This window comes from Manacus candei, unplaced genomic scaffold, assembly GCF_025592945.1.
Source record: "Manacus candei isolate 608988 ecotype Guabito, Panama unplaced genomic scaffold, ASM2559294v1 h1tg000028l, whole genome shotgun sequence".
Taxonomy (NCBI): Eukaryota; Metazoa; Chordata; class Aves; order Passeriformes; family Pipridae; genus Manacus; species Manacus candei.
In genome coordinates, this window is record NW_026138076.1 from 27,839,507 (window position 1) to 27,858,672 (window position 19,166).

At 39.2% G+C, this 19,166-nt stretch overlaps 1 protein-coding gene across 4 annotated transcripts in view; it reads left to right on the plus strand.

Annotated features, from left to right (window-relative positions):
• Positions 1-8,899: 8,899 nt before the first annotated feature.
• The window catches only part of GATB (glutamyl-tRNA amidotransferase subunit B), a 49,654-nt gene continuing 39,387 nt past the window's right edge, over positions 8,900-19,166 (plus strand). For 2 of the 4 annotated variants that reach the window (XM_051790599.1, XM_051790600.1), the window contains exons 1-2: positions 8,901-9,073; positions 10,991-11,141. In XM_051790599.1, coding sequence (XP_051646559.1) covers positions 8,925-9,073; positions 10,991-11,141 — 300 coding nt within the window. In that variant the 5' untranslated portion in view covers positions 8,901-8,924. Of the gene's footprint in view, positions 9,074-10,990; positions 11,142-19,166 lie in introns of all 4 variants that reach the window. The other 2 variants (XM_051790601.1, XM_051790598.1) reach the window with 2 other exon arrangements.

Genomic DNA, 19,166 nt, shown 5'->3' on the forward strand with positions numbered 1-19,166 from the left:
GTGGCAGTTCCCTAATCCTGCTCTGCTCGCTCAGAGAATAAGCACTGGATATTAATTTTTTAAAGTTCTTTTTTTAAAAGCTTCTAGAGGCCAAAGTCCATCTTTAACGCACATTATTAGTTCATTCCTAAAATCCAAACACCTGACTGAAGTAGGTTACAGATGCCCTTGAACCCTTTGTATAATCACAGTATGCTCCTGACTTGGCTTATTTCCACTTCAATCACGAGCAATAAATGAACAGCTTCCATTATCAACTAAAAGTACCTAGTGCCATCCTCAGATCTCAAAGATTTGTCACTCTATACTCCCATCATATTTACACTCGTAAGTTCTGTATCTTCTAATTCTAAGGTACTTTTCAATATTTGGTATTCCATTTAAAGTCCAAGTTTTGGGAGTCGGGTGGTTTCATGAGAAAAATCACCCCCCTAAATTTGACTTTATATTGTGAATTAAAGTGAGTTTAAAGAAAAACTGAGAATACGAATCCAAATAGCTTTGAAAAAATAGAAGCCTAGCAATTAACAAACACCTACTACTACTTAAGGAAAGAAAAAGACAACCTTGCGTTCCTCTTGATTTAAGCCAGTCTTGTGATCCAAATTGGGGGGTTCAAACTCTAAACACTAAGAGCTGCCCTTTCAATGAATTCACATTGCATGAATTTGGATTCATATTTAAATGCATAATAGAAATTCAAGCCTGAACATCTAAGTGAATACAGCCACACTGTGAGGAGATAAGCTATGAATGAATAGCTTAATTGGACACTTGCAAAATTAACTTGTCAAAAGTAATTACTCCAAACATGATCCAACTGGAAATGTTTTATATCAACCACAGCTTAAAAGAGTATTTAAGCTATTCCCCGGCCTTTAAAAGATATATTCCCAATATGCTGCCTATTTACTATGCTACTACCATGCATTTGCAAACCTTTCAAGCCTTCTGGTACAAAGAGACAATAAAGCCATTTTGTTCAGTTCTGAAGAGGTTAGCAGATACGCTGAATATATTTTTAATACAAATTTTCTCATTCTTTCCTCTCCTTATGTTAGAGTAAAATCATCCTGGACATGTACGTTTGCTTTTTGTGTGTAACAGTAAAAATGGATTTAGAATGAAAAAACTAGAGATTGGGAGACATTTAGTGATTGGGAAAGACCAAGTAAACATAATCACAAGCAAGACACACAAGTAAGTGTTGTGTTTTTTCCAATTAATGTCTAATTCCAATTTCAAAAATTGTAAGAAAACAACAGACATGCTTTTGGGAAGAGGACTCCAAGAGGAATTTAAAATCTCTCCCTCTCAGGACCGAAAAGAAACAGCAAGCTTTGCATAACTCATCTAGCAGTAATAAAATGCTTCCTGAACTAGACAGTTCCTATCTAGTAGCATGAGAGAGCAGATCATAATTGGAAAAACAGAATATCTTGATACACAGACATATTTCTTTCATCCACACGTAAGGCAGCTGCTTATCTATTCAAAGTAATGTGCCACTGAATTTCCATCTCAGTAATACAGGAAGCAGTAAACCCAAGCATGCTGTTGAGGCCGGGTACATCGCATAACCTTCCAATGCACAGTCACTACTGCACACCTGGCCTAGCAGAAAAGTTCTTCTGAAGAATTGTCCAGTGACTTGACAGAGTATCACTTTTCATCATAAGGGTACTATCCTGATGAGAAAAGCTTCCTATATAATCACTTCTGCATTGCCATAGCCTACACAGTAGCAGAAAAAGACAGAAGAGAAATCAAAAGTATTGTTAGAACAAAAGCCAGCAATGCATTCTCATGCCATTACCACTACTTAGGCCAGTATAGTGAGAAAGAAAATACTAGTAGAGTAGAGAGAAAACTGTGCTACCATACTACAAATGTTAACATTTAGAGAGGAAAGAGAAGAAGGGCATATGGCAAAGCTAGAAGGGCTGGTCTCTCAAGTCCCTTAGGCAAAGCTGTTACTGCAGTTATCTAACATATGCTACCTCCATTGAGTTTGTTTTAGCAATGACTCGGAGAATTAACCCAAACTCTTACTGAAGCCCCACAGAGTTTTGTTTGAACAAGGCCTGTAGAAGCAGACCCCTGACACAGTCTAAGCATACTGTGTTGTGCTGGCTTGTACTGAACTGAATTCCCCGCACATGCTGCTATACTGGACAAGGCAAGGAGGAAATATAAACTTCAAAGTTCATCCAATTTATTAAAACTAATGAGCCATTACCCCAATATGTGCAAAGCACACAACAACTCTTACATTCTGGCTTCAGACTGCAATTTACTAATCACTTACTGGAGCTAAAGTACTTCACTCCCAAAGCAGTTACTGACTGATTGGTTAATAAAAGTTTCTACAGGAAAATTTCACTTCCATAATGGAAGAATTTCATCTAATCTGAGATGATGTAATCAGTTACTGAAGCACTTCAGTCCCAAAGCAGTTACTGATCGACCAGTTAATAAAAGTTTCTATAGAGAGAATTTCTCTTCCACAATGGAAAAATTTAATCTCATCTTATCTAAGATGATGTTAAAAAAAAAAAAAAAAACCAACAACAAACCCAAACAAAAACTACCACACAAAACAAACAAAAAAACCCCCTCCATAAAACCAAAAAAAGCCCATCAAACCCAACTTTCCCTCACCCTGCAAAAGAAAACACCAAAAAACCCCAACAAACAAAACCCCAGCACTTACTTTCCTTACCTTTAAAATAATAGTAAAAGAGGTATTCTACTACCAACGTATTTTATACACTGGCATATAGCTTTAAAATGTCTGTTATCCACAAAACTGGACAATTATTCATACTTTTTCCAAAGAATAAATTGGAAGACAAAACCTCTCTGATATAATTTGTACAAAATACAATTCCAAGACTCTTCAATGGGTCCCTATCCCAGGTCACAGTTTAAAGAAAAATTAAAATACTTTGGTTAGTTATCAGCCTATTTCATATAGGCTGCAATCTCTGCTGGGCAGAAGTTCACACCAGTAAGCATGAACTGGTGGCACCACAAAAAAACCCAAGGACAGAATAAATGACACAAGATGAAATATTTGATTCAACATTGTCAGCAGTCCTTTCCATTAAACACTAGGATACACAAGTAACAAAACAGGAAATACGTTTGTTCTGCTTCTGTGTTTTCTACCCAAAGGCACTCATTTCTCCAGGTTGTCACAGCCTGTCTCCATTTACAAGCTCTCAGTTAAAGGCTCTGACTAACACGCTATCTTCACCAGGTCCATGGAGAAATCATAATCAAGATTCAAAAGCCATGAGTCAGTCTGCGGGATAGAAAAGAAAAAACACACCAAACCAGCCAAACAAACAAAACCCCACAAAAAAGAAAAAACCAACTCAAAACACAAACAAACAGCACTGTGAGATGGATGATTAATTTCAAGGGCACTGCCACTGTCAGGAAGAAGCAATGTTTACATTTTTTATTTTACTATAAGAAAAGTTAATAAACACATAGGTATGGCATAAATACATTACAGAGGGGGAAAAACGCAAACAAACACCACAAACATTCTTGTCACTTCTTATCAAAAAGCAGAACGTAACTCAGATTTTGCTTCAAATGCCACAGGCACTGTGGGAAGATGAGGACAGCAGTGCAGCCATAGAAGTAAAAAAAGAAAAATTTACGCACCGGAGTAAAGACATTGTATCCAGCAGGATAAGGGTTTCAACGTGTGTTCAAGTCCACCTGGCTTACACATAACAGGTGTATATAATTGAAAGCAAGGAATATACAAAAAATTTTGAAAATAACTACCTGCTTATAAATCAATCCTAAACAAGTAAAACAGAAGTCTGTGTTGTTGCATAGGAAGAAGGCAAGACAGGGCTCACTTCAGGATCTGCAGCCTTATTCAAAGCTTTTGAACATTTACCTGTAGTATTTTCCTTCATTTGCATTTCTGCTGTGCTTTTAGTGCAGTAATAAATCACAAAGTTCCATCTGGTCAACAGTTTTAGTTCATATCCTCATTGCTTCAGAGAATTAAAAATAATCCTTAGTGTTAAGAACAATAAAGGCAGCCCCTAGAAGCACTGTGCTAAGCCTGAGGAAGAAAATTTTTTTAAAATAAAACCTCTTCAAATTGGCTTCAACCTACAAGTACTCTCACATTCTAAAGAAATCCCTCTGAAAAGGAGTACCTTGACAGGATTTAATATTTGAGACTATCTTTAGATTGGTTTTGCTTAAAAAATTAATTTTAGACTAAACTAATGTCACTATTATAACCAGCTTACTTCAAGCATTATGTTGCTTGACAACTCTTTCAACCTATTCCTTCACTTTATTCATGACAGAGAAGTCAATAATAATTGAAGGTTTTGTTGATTATTAATACCCTCTCTTAGTCAGGGAAAACACTTTGATGTGTATTCCCAATTTGACTGTTCAGCTAAAATTTTCCTTCTTTAACAAATTTAGCATAGATCTTTGTGTCTGTTTTTTCCTAGGTTGGGCTGTCAGCTGGAATCTTATAAATGAGTATATGAAAGCTCTTGTTCGAGTATAAGTTATGTGAAACTATGCTGCTGAAATGTTAGGTCCAGGACATATTTATATATATAAAGTTATAAGATAGCCTGCAACAAAAGTTATGACTCTTAATTTAGGAAGTAGCAGGCCTCAGGCATAACGCAGCTCTTTGAAAATTTCAGTTGAAAATTGTAAACAGAAGAAACAGAAAACACAAAAATGCAACACAAAAAGTAATGAAACACAGGAATAAATTAGTCTCGCTTCTAGGTGCTTTTTCCTCTGTCCTTCCACATTCTTTACTATACAGAGGAAAACGAAAAACAAAGACTGCAAAGACATTTTAAAGGCTTTTTGCAGATGCCAACACAATTAGAGAGAATGCACTAGTACATTTTAGATCAGCTGAAATATTATCAATCGCTTTCTTATGCATAATCATCACAGACAGTACACGCATGTGATTCATCCAATAAACTTACTGGACTCAAATTTAGATGCTTTAGCCTAGCCTCTGCTGTTTCCAAATGCAGTTTCCACTGCCTGAAAAATATAGTATGAAAAAACCCCACTATAACATATTCCTTATAGACCAAATAATATCCAAACAGAAACCTGATATGATTCCTGAATTACAACTCAAGCACTTAGAAAACACTGTGTATTAAAACAGGCCCAAATCACAAGGAGAGATCACCCTAGAGGTAAATCATGCTGATTTCCAACCCAAAGAAATTAATCCCTAAGCAGCTAGAAACCATACCAAAGGTAGCATAGTCTCGTAACACAGACTTTCTAATAACTCAATCAAGATGCAATAACAATATGGCAGCGATATACCTGGAAGTCCTCTTATGCCTATAATAGTGGAAAAATTAAGAGTTTAATTTATCACACAATAGGATTAGGGTAGTACTCACCATTAGACAAGCTAAGTGGTACAGAACTTCCTCAAGCACTGCCTCTGGAGAATGAATTGTAAGGTACCCCAGCTACAACAAGCCCACTAACCACATTGCTTCCAAGGAGCTACTCTGCACCTAAGTGGTAGTTTTCAAGATGGCTAGCACCTGATTCAAATCACAGGTGTAGTCAATGCTCACTGCACCACTCCCAGGCAAGACAAACTAGGTGAAAAGAAGTACAGAAAGGCTGTAATAAACGAGTTCCTCGTGGCTGAACCAGAGATACAGGTTCTCTTCAACAACACAGCCTCTGAGGAATAGTGAATTCACCTTCTACAGTAGCATCAGTACCAGTATGTAACTTTCATTTTCTTTACTGTTTATAGGAATTGCTTTTGCATACATATTTCTTGTGGTGTTTTTTTTTCTAGCTAAGTCTGGCCCTTATTTTCAACTCATGAGCAATAACACTTTTACTAAATAAAATAAAATAAAATGGCACTACTTCTCAAGTAGGAAATCGATGCCATTTTGTACATTAACACATTTCGATAAAAGACCCCTTGAACCATGAGGCCCTTGACATTACCCAGTCTATCACTGCACATATGCATGCACATATGCATGCACATGTAGTCAGCAGATCATAGAAGGTAGCTCTATTAGCTCCCTAAATACTCTTTCCTGTAGTCAGTAGAAATACCCTTTTCCAATCTGCAAGATCAGGTACATTTTTTTGTACATTTTGTACATCTGCCATCCCCCATTATTAATAGTTAAACAAGTTGAATCAATGCAGGCTGAAAATCATTGCCCTCACTAGTTGAAAGTGGCAGGGAAAAAAAAGAAAATTTCTCTCTTTACACCTGTAGCTAAAAAAAGGCTTTCAAGGCATAGAGGTGATCTTAGGGGCCTAAAAGTTTGAAAACATCCCTTACCATACTTTGCTTCCAAATTTAACAATGCTCCTCATTACTTTTTCCTGTAGGCCAATGTCTGATTATTTGGTACACTATGGATCTACTCTTCCAAAGTCCTACCCTCCACTTCAAAATCTTAACAGAGGTTCCTGCCTGTTCCTTATTTCACATGCTGAAATAAGACACTGCAGGCAGACTGTGAGGTATCTTGCAAACACTCCAATCTGAATATCCCATTCCCTGTTATACTAAAAAGAGATCTCACAGTCCACAAAAGGACCAAGTATGCGTGCTAAGTATGCCTTGCAAGAAAGCAGAGTCTAAAGCTCAGACCCTGTAAACTAAAACTCAGAGGGATCTTCTTTCAAATAAATGGGAGAGACTGCATCTTTATGGATTAAATGACATACTGTTGGGTTTTTGTTCTCTAGAAAATTCCAATTTCCTCTCAGACATTGGTTAAATTCTTACAGCAATAGGAAATTCCAACTCAGAGCAAACTCTCCCCTGGATCTACCCTCTCTAAGACATAAGTCTACATAGTAATGAACTATCATTGCACAAATCTTTATGCAGTGCTATTTTCCTATTCCAAGCCACAGCATGATCTATAAACACACTGCAAAGTCGAAGCTGCTGCCCAGGGTATATAAGGAACAAATATGTAGCCTTTTCTACCTCAAAGTAAACTGCTGGGAAAGGCAATTATGCCCTTCTTGCCTGTGATTGGCCAGCTTCCTGTGTATGGATGTGTGAGCTTTCATTTATTACCTCCTGGGTTACCGGCAGAAGGCTGCAAAGGAAAAGGGTTTTCTAACGGGATCTTTTTTTTTTCTGGAAAAGGAATTAAAATAGTGATGAGACAATTTAAATCACAAACAGTGGCACTTCCCAATCTTCCTCTCTATCTAAGACAAAAACTAATACAGCTAAAAGTTCCAGAGGAATAGTCTGGGGTGGATTTCAACCCCTCTCTGTTGTCTACTCCCTTCTAAATAATATGTGCAAAGGGCAGAAGTCTGTGCAATCAAGGCAGAGTAAGACTTTAAGTAACATGATTTTAATATTCATAAGGTTTTAACTTCTTAGACACCACTTATGAAATCTTCTATTACATCATAATAACAGTCTTAAAAGAAAGTCACATAATCTGAAACCTACCATTTTTACACCAGTAAAAATACTTTAGAGCTATATTCAGAACCTGTTTCCATAGCTGGGTCAAAATGACCTGCCAGTCCCTAAAAAGTATCAAAAACCAATGAAACCCAGAGTTTGTGGAGGACAGTTGCAAAGAGAGTAAATTTGTTGCAGAAATAACAATAATACACTAAAGCTTTAGCCTAAAATGCATTTTTCATCACAATACCTTGCATAGGCCCTCACTAAGTCATATCGGAATTATCAAAAACTCTTACCTATTTCATTGGCCTGAAGACTGCTACACAGGCTTTATATTAAGTTAGCTCATATGTAAAGAAGTTTATAGCAGGAGAGAAGGAAAAGGGTTACTCCAGTTCTTTCAGACACCACCGCATGTCCCAGATGACCTGATCTCTCCCTTTCTTCTTTACTGGAAAGGAATTCTTTCTTGGTCACACTTTGTTGTACAAGGGAGGGATATTCCCCAAGAAAAGGAACGTGACAAACTAATTAAAACAAGGTTATATTGTACAAACAACTATAGATCAGTGTCTGCTGAAGGTATCTCTCAACTGGTTCTTTCTATAAAGAACTTCCAGTTAATTTAACTTGTTTACAATATAAATATATTGGAAAATTGAACATCAATTATAAAACATTTTCTTATTTGGATAAATTAAATTCTACATGATTTTGAACCATTGAGCACGTTGTATTTGAGCTTGGGAAGACAAGAGGGTGTAGGGGTTGCAAAATACTGTCAAGTGCTTCTGTGCACCACTGTCCTCTGCTGGAGGAAATCAGCCTCACTCACGTGTTTGTGACTGACCAGCTCCTGTTGGCAGTAGACGACATAGAGCAAAGATGACATAAGCAACAGCTTATGTTCATTCCCATTTAAGTTCCACAGGCCCGAGTCTTAAGATGGAAGGTCATTAATTTTATTGTCTGTGACACGTAGCTGTGTAAACATTTAAGGTGTTTGCATCTGCCCTGGACAGCGTTCTCTATTGCCGTGGACCTGCAGAGACTGGACCTTGCAGTTCACAAGAAGATCCAAGACTTCAACGGTATGGTACCTTATCATTCGATGCCCAAGGATTGCAAACTACCACCTATAGAACAGCGGCTGGTTTTGTACCAGCGTGAACCCAGAGGAAAACCACACACAGGCATCTGTGAGGACCTGAGCCGCCTAAGACATTTCAAACAACAGTTACAAGAGAGTCACGAACGCACTGCTGCCTCCAGCCTCAGCATTCCCGGGACAGGCGTTCCCAGACGAGGCACACAACCCGCATTCCCAGTTATCTTTGGCGGCGCCAGGGCGAGCGGCCTGATGGGAGTTGTAGTCCGCCCTCTCCGCTCCGCGCCGCCATCCCGGACTGCATTTCCCAGGGGGCGCTGCGGGAGCCTCTGTGCCGTCAGCAGGGCTATGGCGGCGCGGGCTTGCGGCGGGGCCTGGCGCCGGGGCTGGCAGCGCGGCAGGGGGGTGCCCGGGCCCGCTCTGAGTCCTCTTCCCCGCGGGCAGCGGGCTGTCGCCTGTAATGCGAGAGTCGGGGCGGTGCCGGCGGGGAAGAGCGGGTACGGTGCCGGGAGAGGGGCGGGTGGAGGTGGATCCCCCCTAGGGCATCCCGCCGTCCGGGTGGAGCCGCAGGGTGGGGGCACGGGAGCGGCGGTGACAGGGACAGGTCCCGGGCTAGGTCCTCTTCTGAGCGGAGTAGTGCGTGTACAGCTTTCAGGTGGCTGGCAGAACCTTGTGAATGCGTGTTTGTGTCGCACCCCTCCCCAGAGCCCACACGGTGGTTGCCGCGGCAGCGGGGCAGCGATAAGAGCCCGCGGCTCGGCGTGTGCGGAGTGTGAGCAGCGAGGGCTGCACCAGCGCTCCCGAGCGTGGTTTCGGGGGTCGTGCTGGTCCAGAGGAGGCTGTCTCTCCCAGTGGAGGGTTGTGAGACTTTGGGCAGCGTGCGTTTCATTCCTGGTGCAACTGAAAGTTACGGCATGAACAAGTTCTGCTGTTCTTTGGTGAGCCAGAGGTTTTTCTCTGCACAGCTGATCAGCTCATGAAAGTTGCGCAGACACCGGCATAAACGTACTGCTGATTGTTTAGAGACACACAGAAACATAATCCTGGAACAAACATGGCAGGAAGCTCCACGCTTCTTATCAGCGTTGTTAGTAGGACTCGAGGGCTGACTGCGGCACCTGCCTTTTCCTCTGAGTGTAAGCCAAGACACTGAGTAAGCGAAGCCTGGTGTAATTTTTAATGTCAAGATATGATGGAGATGCATTTCTAAAGAATGCTTGAAACAATGAAATGAATTTGTCTCCAAAATTTGAAAAAACCCTACATTTTTCTCTAGACCTTGAAGCATTTCTATAGATACTTGAGAACACCAAAGAAAATACTGTGTTTTGGTGAAAGAAAATATATTAGCTCCTTTAGGCACCTGAACCTTAATCTTTTATGATAATATTATTATACTTAAAGCAGTGATATAAGTGACACCTGCATCACTGGTTTGGTGTTTGTAGGCATGTCCTCTGCTGTTGAAGGGCAGATGGAGAACTAAAATCCTGGCAATGTATTATGTTCACCTTTGGAAGGAACACTGTACTTGATGTATTTGTTTGATGTTTTTTCTTAGCTTGCTTATCTCCTGTAGCTATCTGGGTACTCGTGCTGCTGAAGTATTCTGCCATAGAAATGTGATTTCATCACTGAAATATTATTTGTGCCACTTCATTTGTACAAGGCCAGATAATTACTTAGAAAAACTGTCAAGCAATTCATACTGTAAAGGTGACCTTTTCCTCTTGTCCATATAAAGGTTATGGATGTGAGAATTGCAATTACTTTTTAGATAATATGGAGAAGCTTTATTCTGTGGAATACGCTCAGAGAATAGTAGCTCTCTAGTTGAAATGATGATTTCTCTATTACCAGATTACTAATGTTTATGCTAATATACTGCTAACGCTGCTCTGGAGAGCCACCTTTCCCAGCATGCAAGTGACTAGCTGGCAAAGAATACATAATTTATTATGCCACCTGTCTGTTGGAGATTTATCAAACTACCTGAGAAGTAATTCATATTTATGATGATTTTGTGATTTTCATGAGGCACCAAATTAGGGTTCATCCAGCATGCAAGTGTGCCTCATTAATTTCTCTAAGATTTCTCATGTAAGGAAAAATTAAAAGTTTCAAACCATTACATTTCCTTTTTTTATTACATTCTTTTTTGCATATGATGAAGACACTTTGCCATATAGTCCTCCCCCTGTGTTGTCAAGTAGTCTCATTTCTGCAGTATTGCAGCACAACTTTTTCCATTACACTGTAGATGTATTTGCAACATAATTTACAATATTTTTACAATTACATTTTAATTTTTGTTAATAAATGAGGAGTTTTTAATTCTTGTATTTCTAGGTGTTTGTGGGTTTTAATGTCATCTATATTTAAACTGTTTTTCCCTCCTCTTCTTTCCTTTTCAGTCTTGCTCCATGGGTACCAGTCGTGGGTCTGGAAATTCATGCACAGATCAGTTCCAACTCAAAACTTTTCTCTGGTTCCCAAGTCCAGTTTGCAGCACCTCCTAACTCTTTGGTGTCTTTCTTTGATGCTTCTTTACCAGGAACTTTACCAGTAAGTTAAGCTACAGTTTAATTTATGTCAGGATTAATGTCAGACAACTTTGCGTATGTTTCTAATATTTTATTCTTCCCAAGATTTGACTATGGAGCTGCTCTCACCTAGTTGCCTAATTTCTGGTTGTTTGATAACCTAAGATGCCTAGTACAGTTTCTTTTCAATTTCCTCCCTCCCTGGTTATTGCCACAGATACTTGATATCCTCTGCAAGGGAAAAAAACTTAGGAGTGTCTTCAACATGCTGAATGAATCGCAGTATTTCTCTGAGGCCAGAGGGGGTGTATTTGGTTAGTATGCCACACAGGAAATTCCTTAAATATGAGAGATGCTTAAAGCCCTATGAGAGAAGAATATCTTAGATTTCTGAGTGGCCATTTGATGTTACTTTGCCATATGTTTGTTTATGTAGCTGTCATTCGCCGTTTGGAATGTCTCACTATGGAGGTACTTTGCCTCCTAAGTAGAAAGTCTCTGACTTAGGAAAGTGTAAACCATTGCTATTTCCAGAGCAAAGCAATTATTAAAAAAAAAAGTAATCTCTGTGAGACATTGTGGAATAATAGGTCAGAATAGCTAGCTAGCACTTAGCAATGAGGTTTATTAGTGCAAACATAATAAGTGTTTGAATTCACAGCTTAATTATAACCGTGATGGCTATGACAGTACTGCTCTAGAATTCTCTGAGAATTTAACAAGTTTAATAAAAAATTAATGGTTAAAAAATTATAACATAAGCTCTTGCTATACAGTGAAAATAAATATTGAATAGACTTACTATTGCCACATGCAACAAGCATACAGAGACTATAATGGGGTCTAATTATTTAATGCAGAAGCATTTCACTGAGTATATGCATTAGAGTGGAGGTTTGAATTCCAGTTGCAGATATGTATTTTTTTAATCCAGTGAAAGCTTTTCATCACCATAAAACAGCCTTAAATAATATTCTGAAACTGAGGGTTAACTTATGGCTGAATTTCTAGGGTCTCAGTATATGACATGTGATCCCTAAAAAGGCAAATGATTTGATATTTTCATTCTGTATTTGCAAAGGTATTGAAAACTAAGGAAGTGAAGTTTAGATGTCGATAAAATTTAGGCTTCAGTCTGGTCACAGTGGCAATTCAGGGCTGAGTTTCAGGCCTAACTATATGGAAATTCTGGAAACTTTGCAGAGATAATGTGAATCTTATGCAATCATTTGGTTTTAAAAGAATCTAGTTAGACTTAAAGACAGAAAATGAGTTCCTTTCATTTGGGGCAGAGCTAGGTTAGGTAGTCACAAAATATAAAAGAGTTCAAGATTGTGGTTTTAGACCATCTACTTAACCTTCTGTTAATGCACAGAAATCCTCTTAAATTGTCTAATGCTTATCTTTAGTCGAGTAGAAAAGCTGTTCTTGAGTGAACAAAAATTAGTGTTTATGAAGAGTTTAATTTTTCTGTATGTTACTATTAAGGGTGGTGTGTATGTGTGTGTCTTTTTCCTTTATTAAAGTGCTTTAAAATGAGGCTTGTTATGACCTTTGCAAGAAACCCCCAGTACATGGGGGCTTCGGTAGAGAACATAACTACACCTGAAAAGCAAAAAGCCAGGACAGTTAGGTTAATTTAAAAGTAGTGATACTGCGTTAAGTTCTACCAACTGCTTTTATCTATACAAAGAGAAGAAATATTTTTATTAGTGTAGTATTAGTGAACATAGAGTTGAAAGTGAACGTTACAAAATACACGTTCCTGCATGTTGGAATGTGATGCAAAATCCAGTCACTAGTCATAGCTTTATTTTCCCATTGTACTTGCACTGGTCAGAGACCAGTGTTTGTTCTGGGATCAGTTGGGCTTGTTTTCCATGTGTAAATTTTTATATGGCAGTAGTATCTAAAGAAGAATTGGATTTTGAGAAATTTCGAGAGATGGAATTTTTGAAAATTCGAAGTATTTGTAAAAAAAAAGGCAAACAAACAAAAATTGTTTTAACAAATGTTACTAGGTTACTGCCTAGCAAGACTACTTAGAAGGTAAATATTTGGCCTTTCCTTTGAACTCTGTTTTGTTGAGAAATGGAAAAAATAGGAGGGAAGTTTTTATACAGTAATTGTGCTGTCCCTAGCAGAGAATAATTGCTGTTTTGAACTGAGAACTGTAGGGACAGTTTTCATTGTCACAGGGATTAAATTTACTGTGTGACCGCAAGATGGTTTTGATAGACAGTTGTGCTAGTATTTGCCACTTCTCCATGGGACCAGAAATGATGGTGCTATTAGCACAGGGAGCTTTTCTGGTTGCCATACATTACTGGGTCACTAATGAGTGTAGGTGTGAGCCTTTGCTGTGCTCTACTCAGGAGGGGTGAAATTAGAAGAATGTATTTAGCTCTTCTCCATCTTTCCTCTTCATATCTTCTTCCTGTAATGTTAATACAGCTTATTTTATGCTCCTGTGCAAGTAGGCCTTAGGAGGACCATCGCAGTGTTAGTGTCATGAGCATTTCACTGTGCTGTGCTCATAAAGTGCCTCTGAGATACAACTGTAAGCAAGAAGAGCTATGCAGGTGCACTCCTATTTGGCATGAGACAGAAAATAATTATTATAGAATCACAGAATCATGGAAAGAACCATGACTGAGTGGAAAGAACCTTAAAGATCATCTAATTCCAGCTCCCTTGCCATGGACAGGGATACCTTTCACTAGACCAGGTTGCTCAAAGCCCTATCCAACGTGGCCTTGAACAATTCCAGGGATGGGGCATCCACAGCTGCTCTGGGCAGCCTGTGTCAGTGCCTCAACACCACCCTCACAGTAAAGAATTTCTTCCCAACATCTAATCTAAACCTGCCCTCTATCAGTTTAAAGCCATGCTCTATCATTACAGGCCCTTGTAAAAAGTCCCTCTCCAGCTCTCTTGTAGGCCCCCTTTAGGTACTGGAAGGCTACTGTGAGGTCTCGCTGGAGCCTTCTCTTCTCCAGGCTGAACACCCCCAACTCTCTCAGCCTGTCTTCATAGGAGAGCTGCTCCAGCCCTCTGGTCACCTTGAGTGTGACTACCCAGCCAATTCCTTTTACATTGAGTGGTCCATCTGCTGAATCCATGTTTTTCAAGTTTAGAGACAAGATGTCATGTGAGACAGTGTCAGATGCTTTGCGCAAGTCCAGGTAGATGGTGCCAGTTTCTCTTTCCTTATCCACCAGTGCTGTAACCCTTTTGTAGAAGGCCACCAAATTTATCAGGCACAGTTTGTCCTTAGTGAAGTCTTGTTGTCTGTCACCAATCACCTCATTATTTTCCATGTGCCTTAGCATCATTTCCGTTGGCTCCATGATCTTTGGGCACTAAAGTGAGACTGACCAACTGAAACTGACTGATGTGGCACATCTTTGATTAAAAAAGTAGATTTGGAAGTAGTGAGACTGAATGGCAAATCCCATGCTACTGAGCACACTTTTTGTGCCCTGTGATGATGAAGCCCCTCACCACCAGACCAGACAGCATCTTACTCAAATTACTATAAGGACTACATCAGACTACAAACATTACATTTCATGTAATGAAATGTGCAAAGGCCTAGTTTTTTACCTTGTGAATGGACTCAGCAGTGATCTCAGCTTGGTGTCTTCAGAGGAAGTATTATGCTATATGTGGTAGCAAGTAGTGCATCACACCTGCAGACTGAACTAAAATTCTTCTGTGGATCCATGAAGATGGTTGCACTCCCAGTCTGATTCAGCCTTTTTGAAAATTCTAAGGGTCTTTATAAAGGTTTTTAAAACTAAGATTAGGCTCACAGAAAGGGAATCCATGGTTATCTATTGTCATGATTGAGGTAGCTGACTAAAGGTTAATTGTAGCTCAGGCACAGAAATAAGGTAGTAGATCTAGTAGCTGAAGGCTGAAACCTTTTTGTCTGTGCTTAGTCTTTGTTGCATGTTTTACTTATGTCTCTTGCATGACAGGAGTGAAAGCATGATCCTATTGTAGGCAGTCCTTTGTAGGCAAGTGTACAAAGAAATAATCTAGGATTTACATAACCAAGGTTTAAATTAATAAGATTTGAATGAATATTAGCCCTACAGTCTTAAGTATTTTGAATTTTTTAATACCTTCTCATGCATTTGAATTTCATTTTCTTCACAGTGTGAACAGCATCTGTCTTATCCTTTTTTGCGAGTTTTCAGGAACACCCGGTAATGAACAATCTCTTTTTTTAATGAAGAAAAGATAAATACCCTCTGACCTTGGAAGAAACAGAGTAAGATCTGTGTTAAACACTCCTGTAGAGTATCATGAGATACATGGCTTTATCTGAATATATAACTTTTTCCTGTTCCACTGGACATCAAGGGCTTGACAACTCGCTCATTGCTGCTCTCTTGTACTCAGATTTTCATATCCTCTTGTTTTTAACTCGTTTAATTTCCCCTCTGTAAACAGTATAGAGGGACGCATTTTGGTCCTGCTTTGTCTTCTCTCACTTGTATAATGACAGTCAGGCAACTGGATATGCCTTTTCATGGAAGAGAGTGGTGCTAGAGCAGCTTGATATCAGCCCATGTTCCTTCTGGCAGTGCACCACTGGCAACCTAAACTCCAAACTCGGGCTTCTCCGAAGGTGAGGAATGTCAGCGCAGTAGCTGAGAGCACGCGCGTTTTGCTGTTGCCTTCCACACCTTGCGATGCTGTACTGCTGAGATGGCTGCCCAGGGATGGGACAGGGCTAGTACCCAGTTTGGGATTGTAAAGGGTGTTTCCTATAATGACACGGCATCCATCTGTTCTTGTCAGTGGCAGATACCCAGCATTTTTCCAGATGTTTTGGGTGACAGATTATCAGACTTTAAAAACATGTACAATTCATCACAATATATGGGATTTATCTGATGCATTTGCTTTCAAAAGCACTCAGAGGTTTGTGTGAGATTTTGGTGGATCTGTCAGCTATTCATATGGGAACAGAAACAGCATTTTAGACCAGAATCTATACTTTACAGCTTGAAACTAGATTTTTTGATATCCTGTGCCTGTTAAATCTGGAGGTTGCAGCAACTACTTTACCAACATGTGCTTGCAGTTTTGTTTTGACATTCCTGCTGGCATGCATGTGAATTTACTCCCTTCTTATACTACTTTGTTTTGAAAAAAACTTTGCTTCTTAGTGTGACTTTTGATTACAGTTTAAATTGTATGCCTTTTTGATGGGGAACTGCCCAGTCTTCTGATTGTTGTATGCATGTTGGTTTAGCTTCCGCTATATAAATTTTCTTCTATTCTTTGAAACCACGTGATGTCTGGCTTGTTGCTCTCCTCTAAAAATAAGTTAGTGGCACTGCCTGAAGAGAAAAGTGAATTCATACTTTTTTTAAACCATTTACTTATGTCTAGGTTCATTTAAACTGTTTGTCGTTTATTTCAATAAAACTGCAGTAACTGTATTTAGGGAAAAGGAGATATTTTCTTAGAAATTGATGGTACCTTTCTGTTGCAGTCTTTTCTTTACTGATAATATTTGGGTTTGCGATGCATTGTGACTCTTAATCAGCGTTTTGTTGTTCACACAGTTCCAGCTTGCTGGACTTGCAGTTTCAGAAAGCCTCTGTAAAGGAAATCCCACATAATTTAGAAAAAAAACTAGGGAAGTGAAATAGGCTTTCAAGTCGTTGCTCCCTGAGGATGCCTTTGCACTTCATAGATCCTGAAATTTCTGAGTTCATGATAGATTAAAGCCTACCTACCTGATTTCAAGCTATTAATCAGTTCAAAGCTGTTGTGCTGGTCAGAAGAGGTCTTTGAAAGATGAGGCAGGCTGGCTTCAGGTGCCTTTCAGGACTGCGTTATGGTGTGGGTTGTTCCTCATTCTATTTCTTTGCCTTTCATAGAATCATTCACAACCCTGGGTTTACCTGTGGAACTCACCTCCTTCACTGCCCTTGAGAAGTGGTTTCCTCAGTCACTGCAGTTGCTTAGCTCAACTTTATTTCATGCTTAACTGTAGGCCATTTTTCCTGGAGATGTCTCTGCTCTTGTGCTTTGAAGTATTTGATAACAGTTGTTGCTCTTCTCTCAAGCTTTGAAAGAGTCCCCTGTAATGTTTTCTCTTGCTTTTTGCTGTGTCTCATGTATTTGTGTGTATTTCTGAGACTCATTCTGTGTGTTTTAATCTTTACATCAAGGTTTACAATTCATATAGTCCTTTGTCTCCTTAGCACCTTGGTAACTGTTGAGCTCTCTCTCAGTTTCTTATTCTTGTGGGCTCTCCTGTTCACCCTTAACAGGTCCCTCTGGCTGATGTAAATTTGCCAGTTAAAATGGCATTGAACTGATAAAACATCTTGCTGTCACTTATTTCAGTAGATCCTTCAGTGCTGTTATCTATATATTTTCTCTTACCTTGTTTTGTAGGGGTTTTTTATTGCTTTACCTTTTGCTTCACGTAGGTTTTTTTCTACTTCGTAGTGGGGAGCAGGAGTTTGCAGTATCTTGTTTTCTTCCTTTCACACAGTTCTGTTACTGCAGTTATTGTGCCATCTTTGATACTTTTGGACAGCACAACCGTTACATGACAACTGGACATATTGGTGTCCCCTCCTTCTGAATTCAGTTGGAACTTGCTGCTGAAATGCACACCAGCTTTTTGCAGTAGCTTTTCTCGCTGGGCTGGGAATTTCTCAAAGTTGGACCTGTGAGGGGATTTATTGGTACAAATTTCTGTTGCTTCTGTTATGAGTCACTATACGTGCTCTGGCTTCCTTAAATGTTTGATTTTATTTAATTTTTTCACAGTATGTAGACAGTCTAGTTCCAGGTGACCCCCTTTCAGGAAATCCAAGGTGGTATATTGTGTGTATGTGTACGTAAGCAGTGCTCTCTTAATCAAAAGTTTCATGATTCCACCAATTTCTTAGCGTCTTAACTTTGCAGACTAACATCTTGCTGCTTCATTCTTCTTCTTAACAATTTTTTTTCAAGATTTTTTTCATTGAAAGGTATTTAAGGAAGTGTTGTCCAACAATAATAACAGATAATGGTAGACTGGGTCTTTGTTCTCTTCATGATTAACTGTCTTGAGTATAATGTTGCATAGCTGTCATGTTTATGTATTTTCTTTAAAACTTATCTTGGTGCAACTAGGCTGTAATTGGTTCCTGGGGTAAAATTAACTTCTTCATGTTCTCTCTGATTATCAGTCACCTTGCCACCTTAAACATGACTGTATTTGATTTTGAGAGGATTGTGTAAACTTCTGCAAGTGGTGTTTATTAGTTACATGTGTGGATTTTGCCACTTGGACCATCATTTTCTATACAGAAACACTAATTTTGCAATTTTACTGCCAAGTTCAGCCAAATTTGCCTCCAAAAAGATTTAGGCTTGTAGATGTTTTTTGTGAATGTATTAGCAAGCATATGAAGAGGAAACTATTGATTGAATCTCCCCACTGATGTCAGCTTTATTTGGCCTGCTGCTCTTCAGATATTTATGACACATGATACTCATTTTGGGATGTTTGATGAAATGACAAGAAGATGGGGAAATCATGGAGGAGAGAGTTTTGGGGTCACTGCTTATGTAAAACAAACTAGGGATGTTATTCAGAGGAGATTATTCTCTGTTGATTCTGCTGTTCCAGAACAACTTTTTTAGTTTGCTTTCTTAATAGCTCTTTGCAAGACTTGTCACATATTGTTTTCCTGAATCAGTGAATTCTTGTATCAACGTGTGAAAGACCACTTCTGGTTTACTCCCATTTGTATGTTGTGCTCACTTAAGAGAGCTAAGTCAGCCTGCAGGGAAAGGTGGCTACCTTTCTGAGGAACAAATAAGCATATTTCAGGAGACAGCAGTTGGAGAAAAAAAGGAACGAGGGAGTCGGAGGAAAGGCTGGGAGTTCAGCATGTATCTAGTGTGAGCTCACAGATACACAAAGATTGCAAGAAGGAGCAGTGGGCAGATACCCAAAACTTAGAAATAATAGAAAATGACAGTCAATGTGTATCAAAGGTCAGAATTTGTTACAACTGGA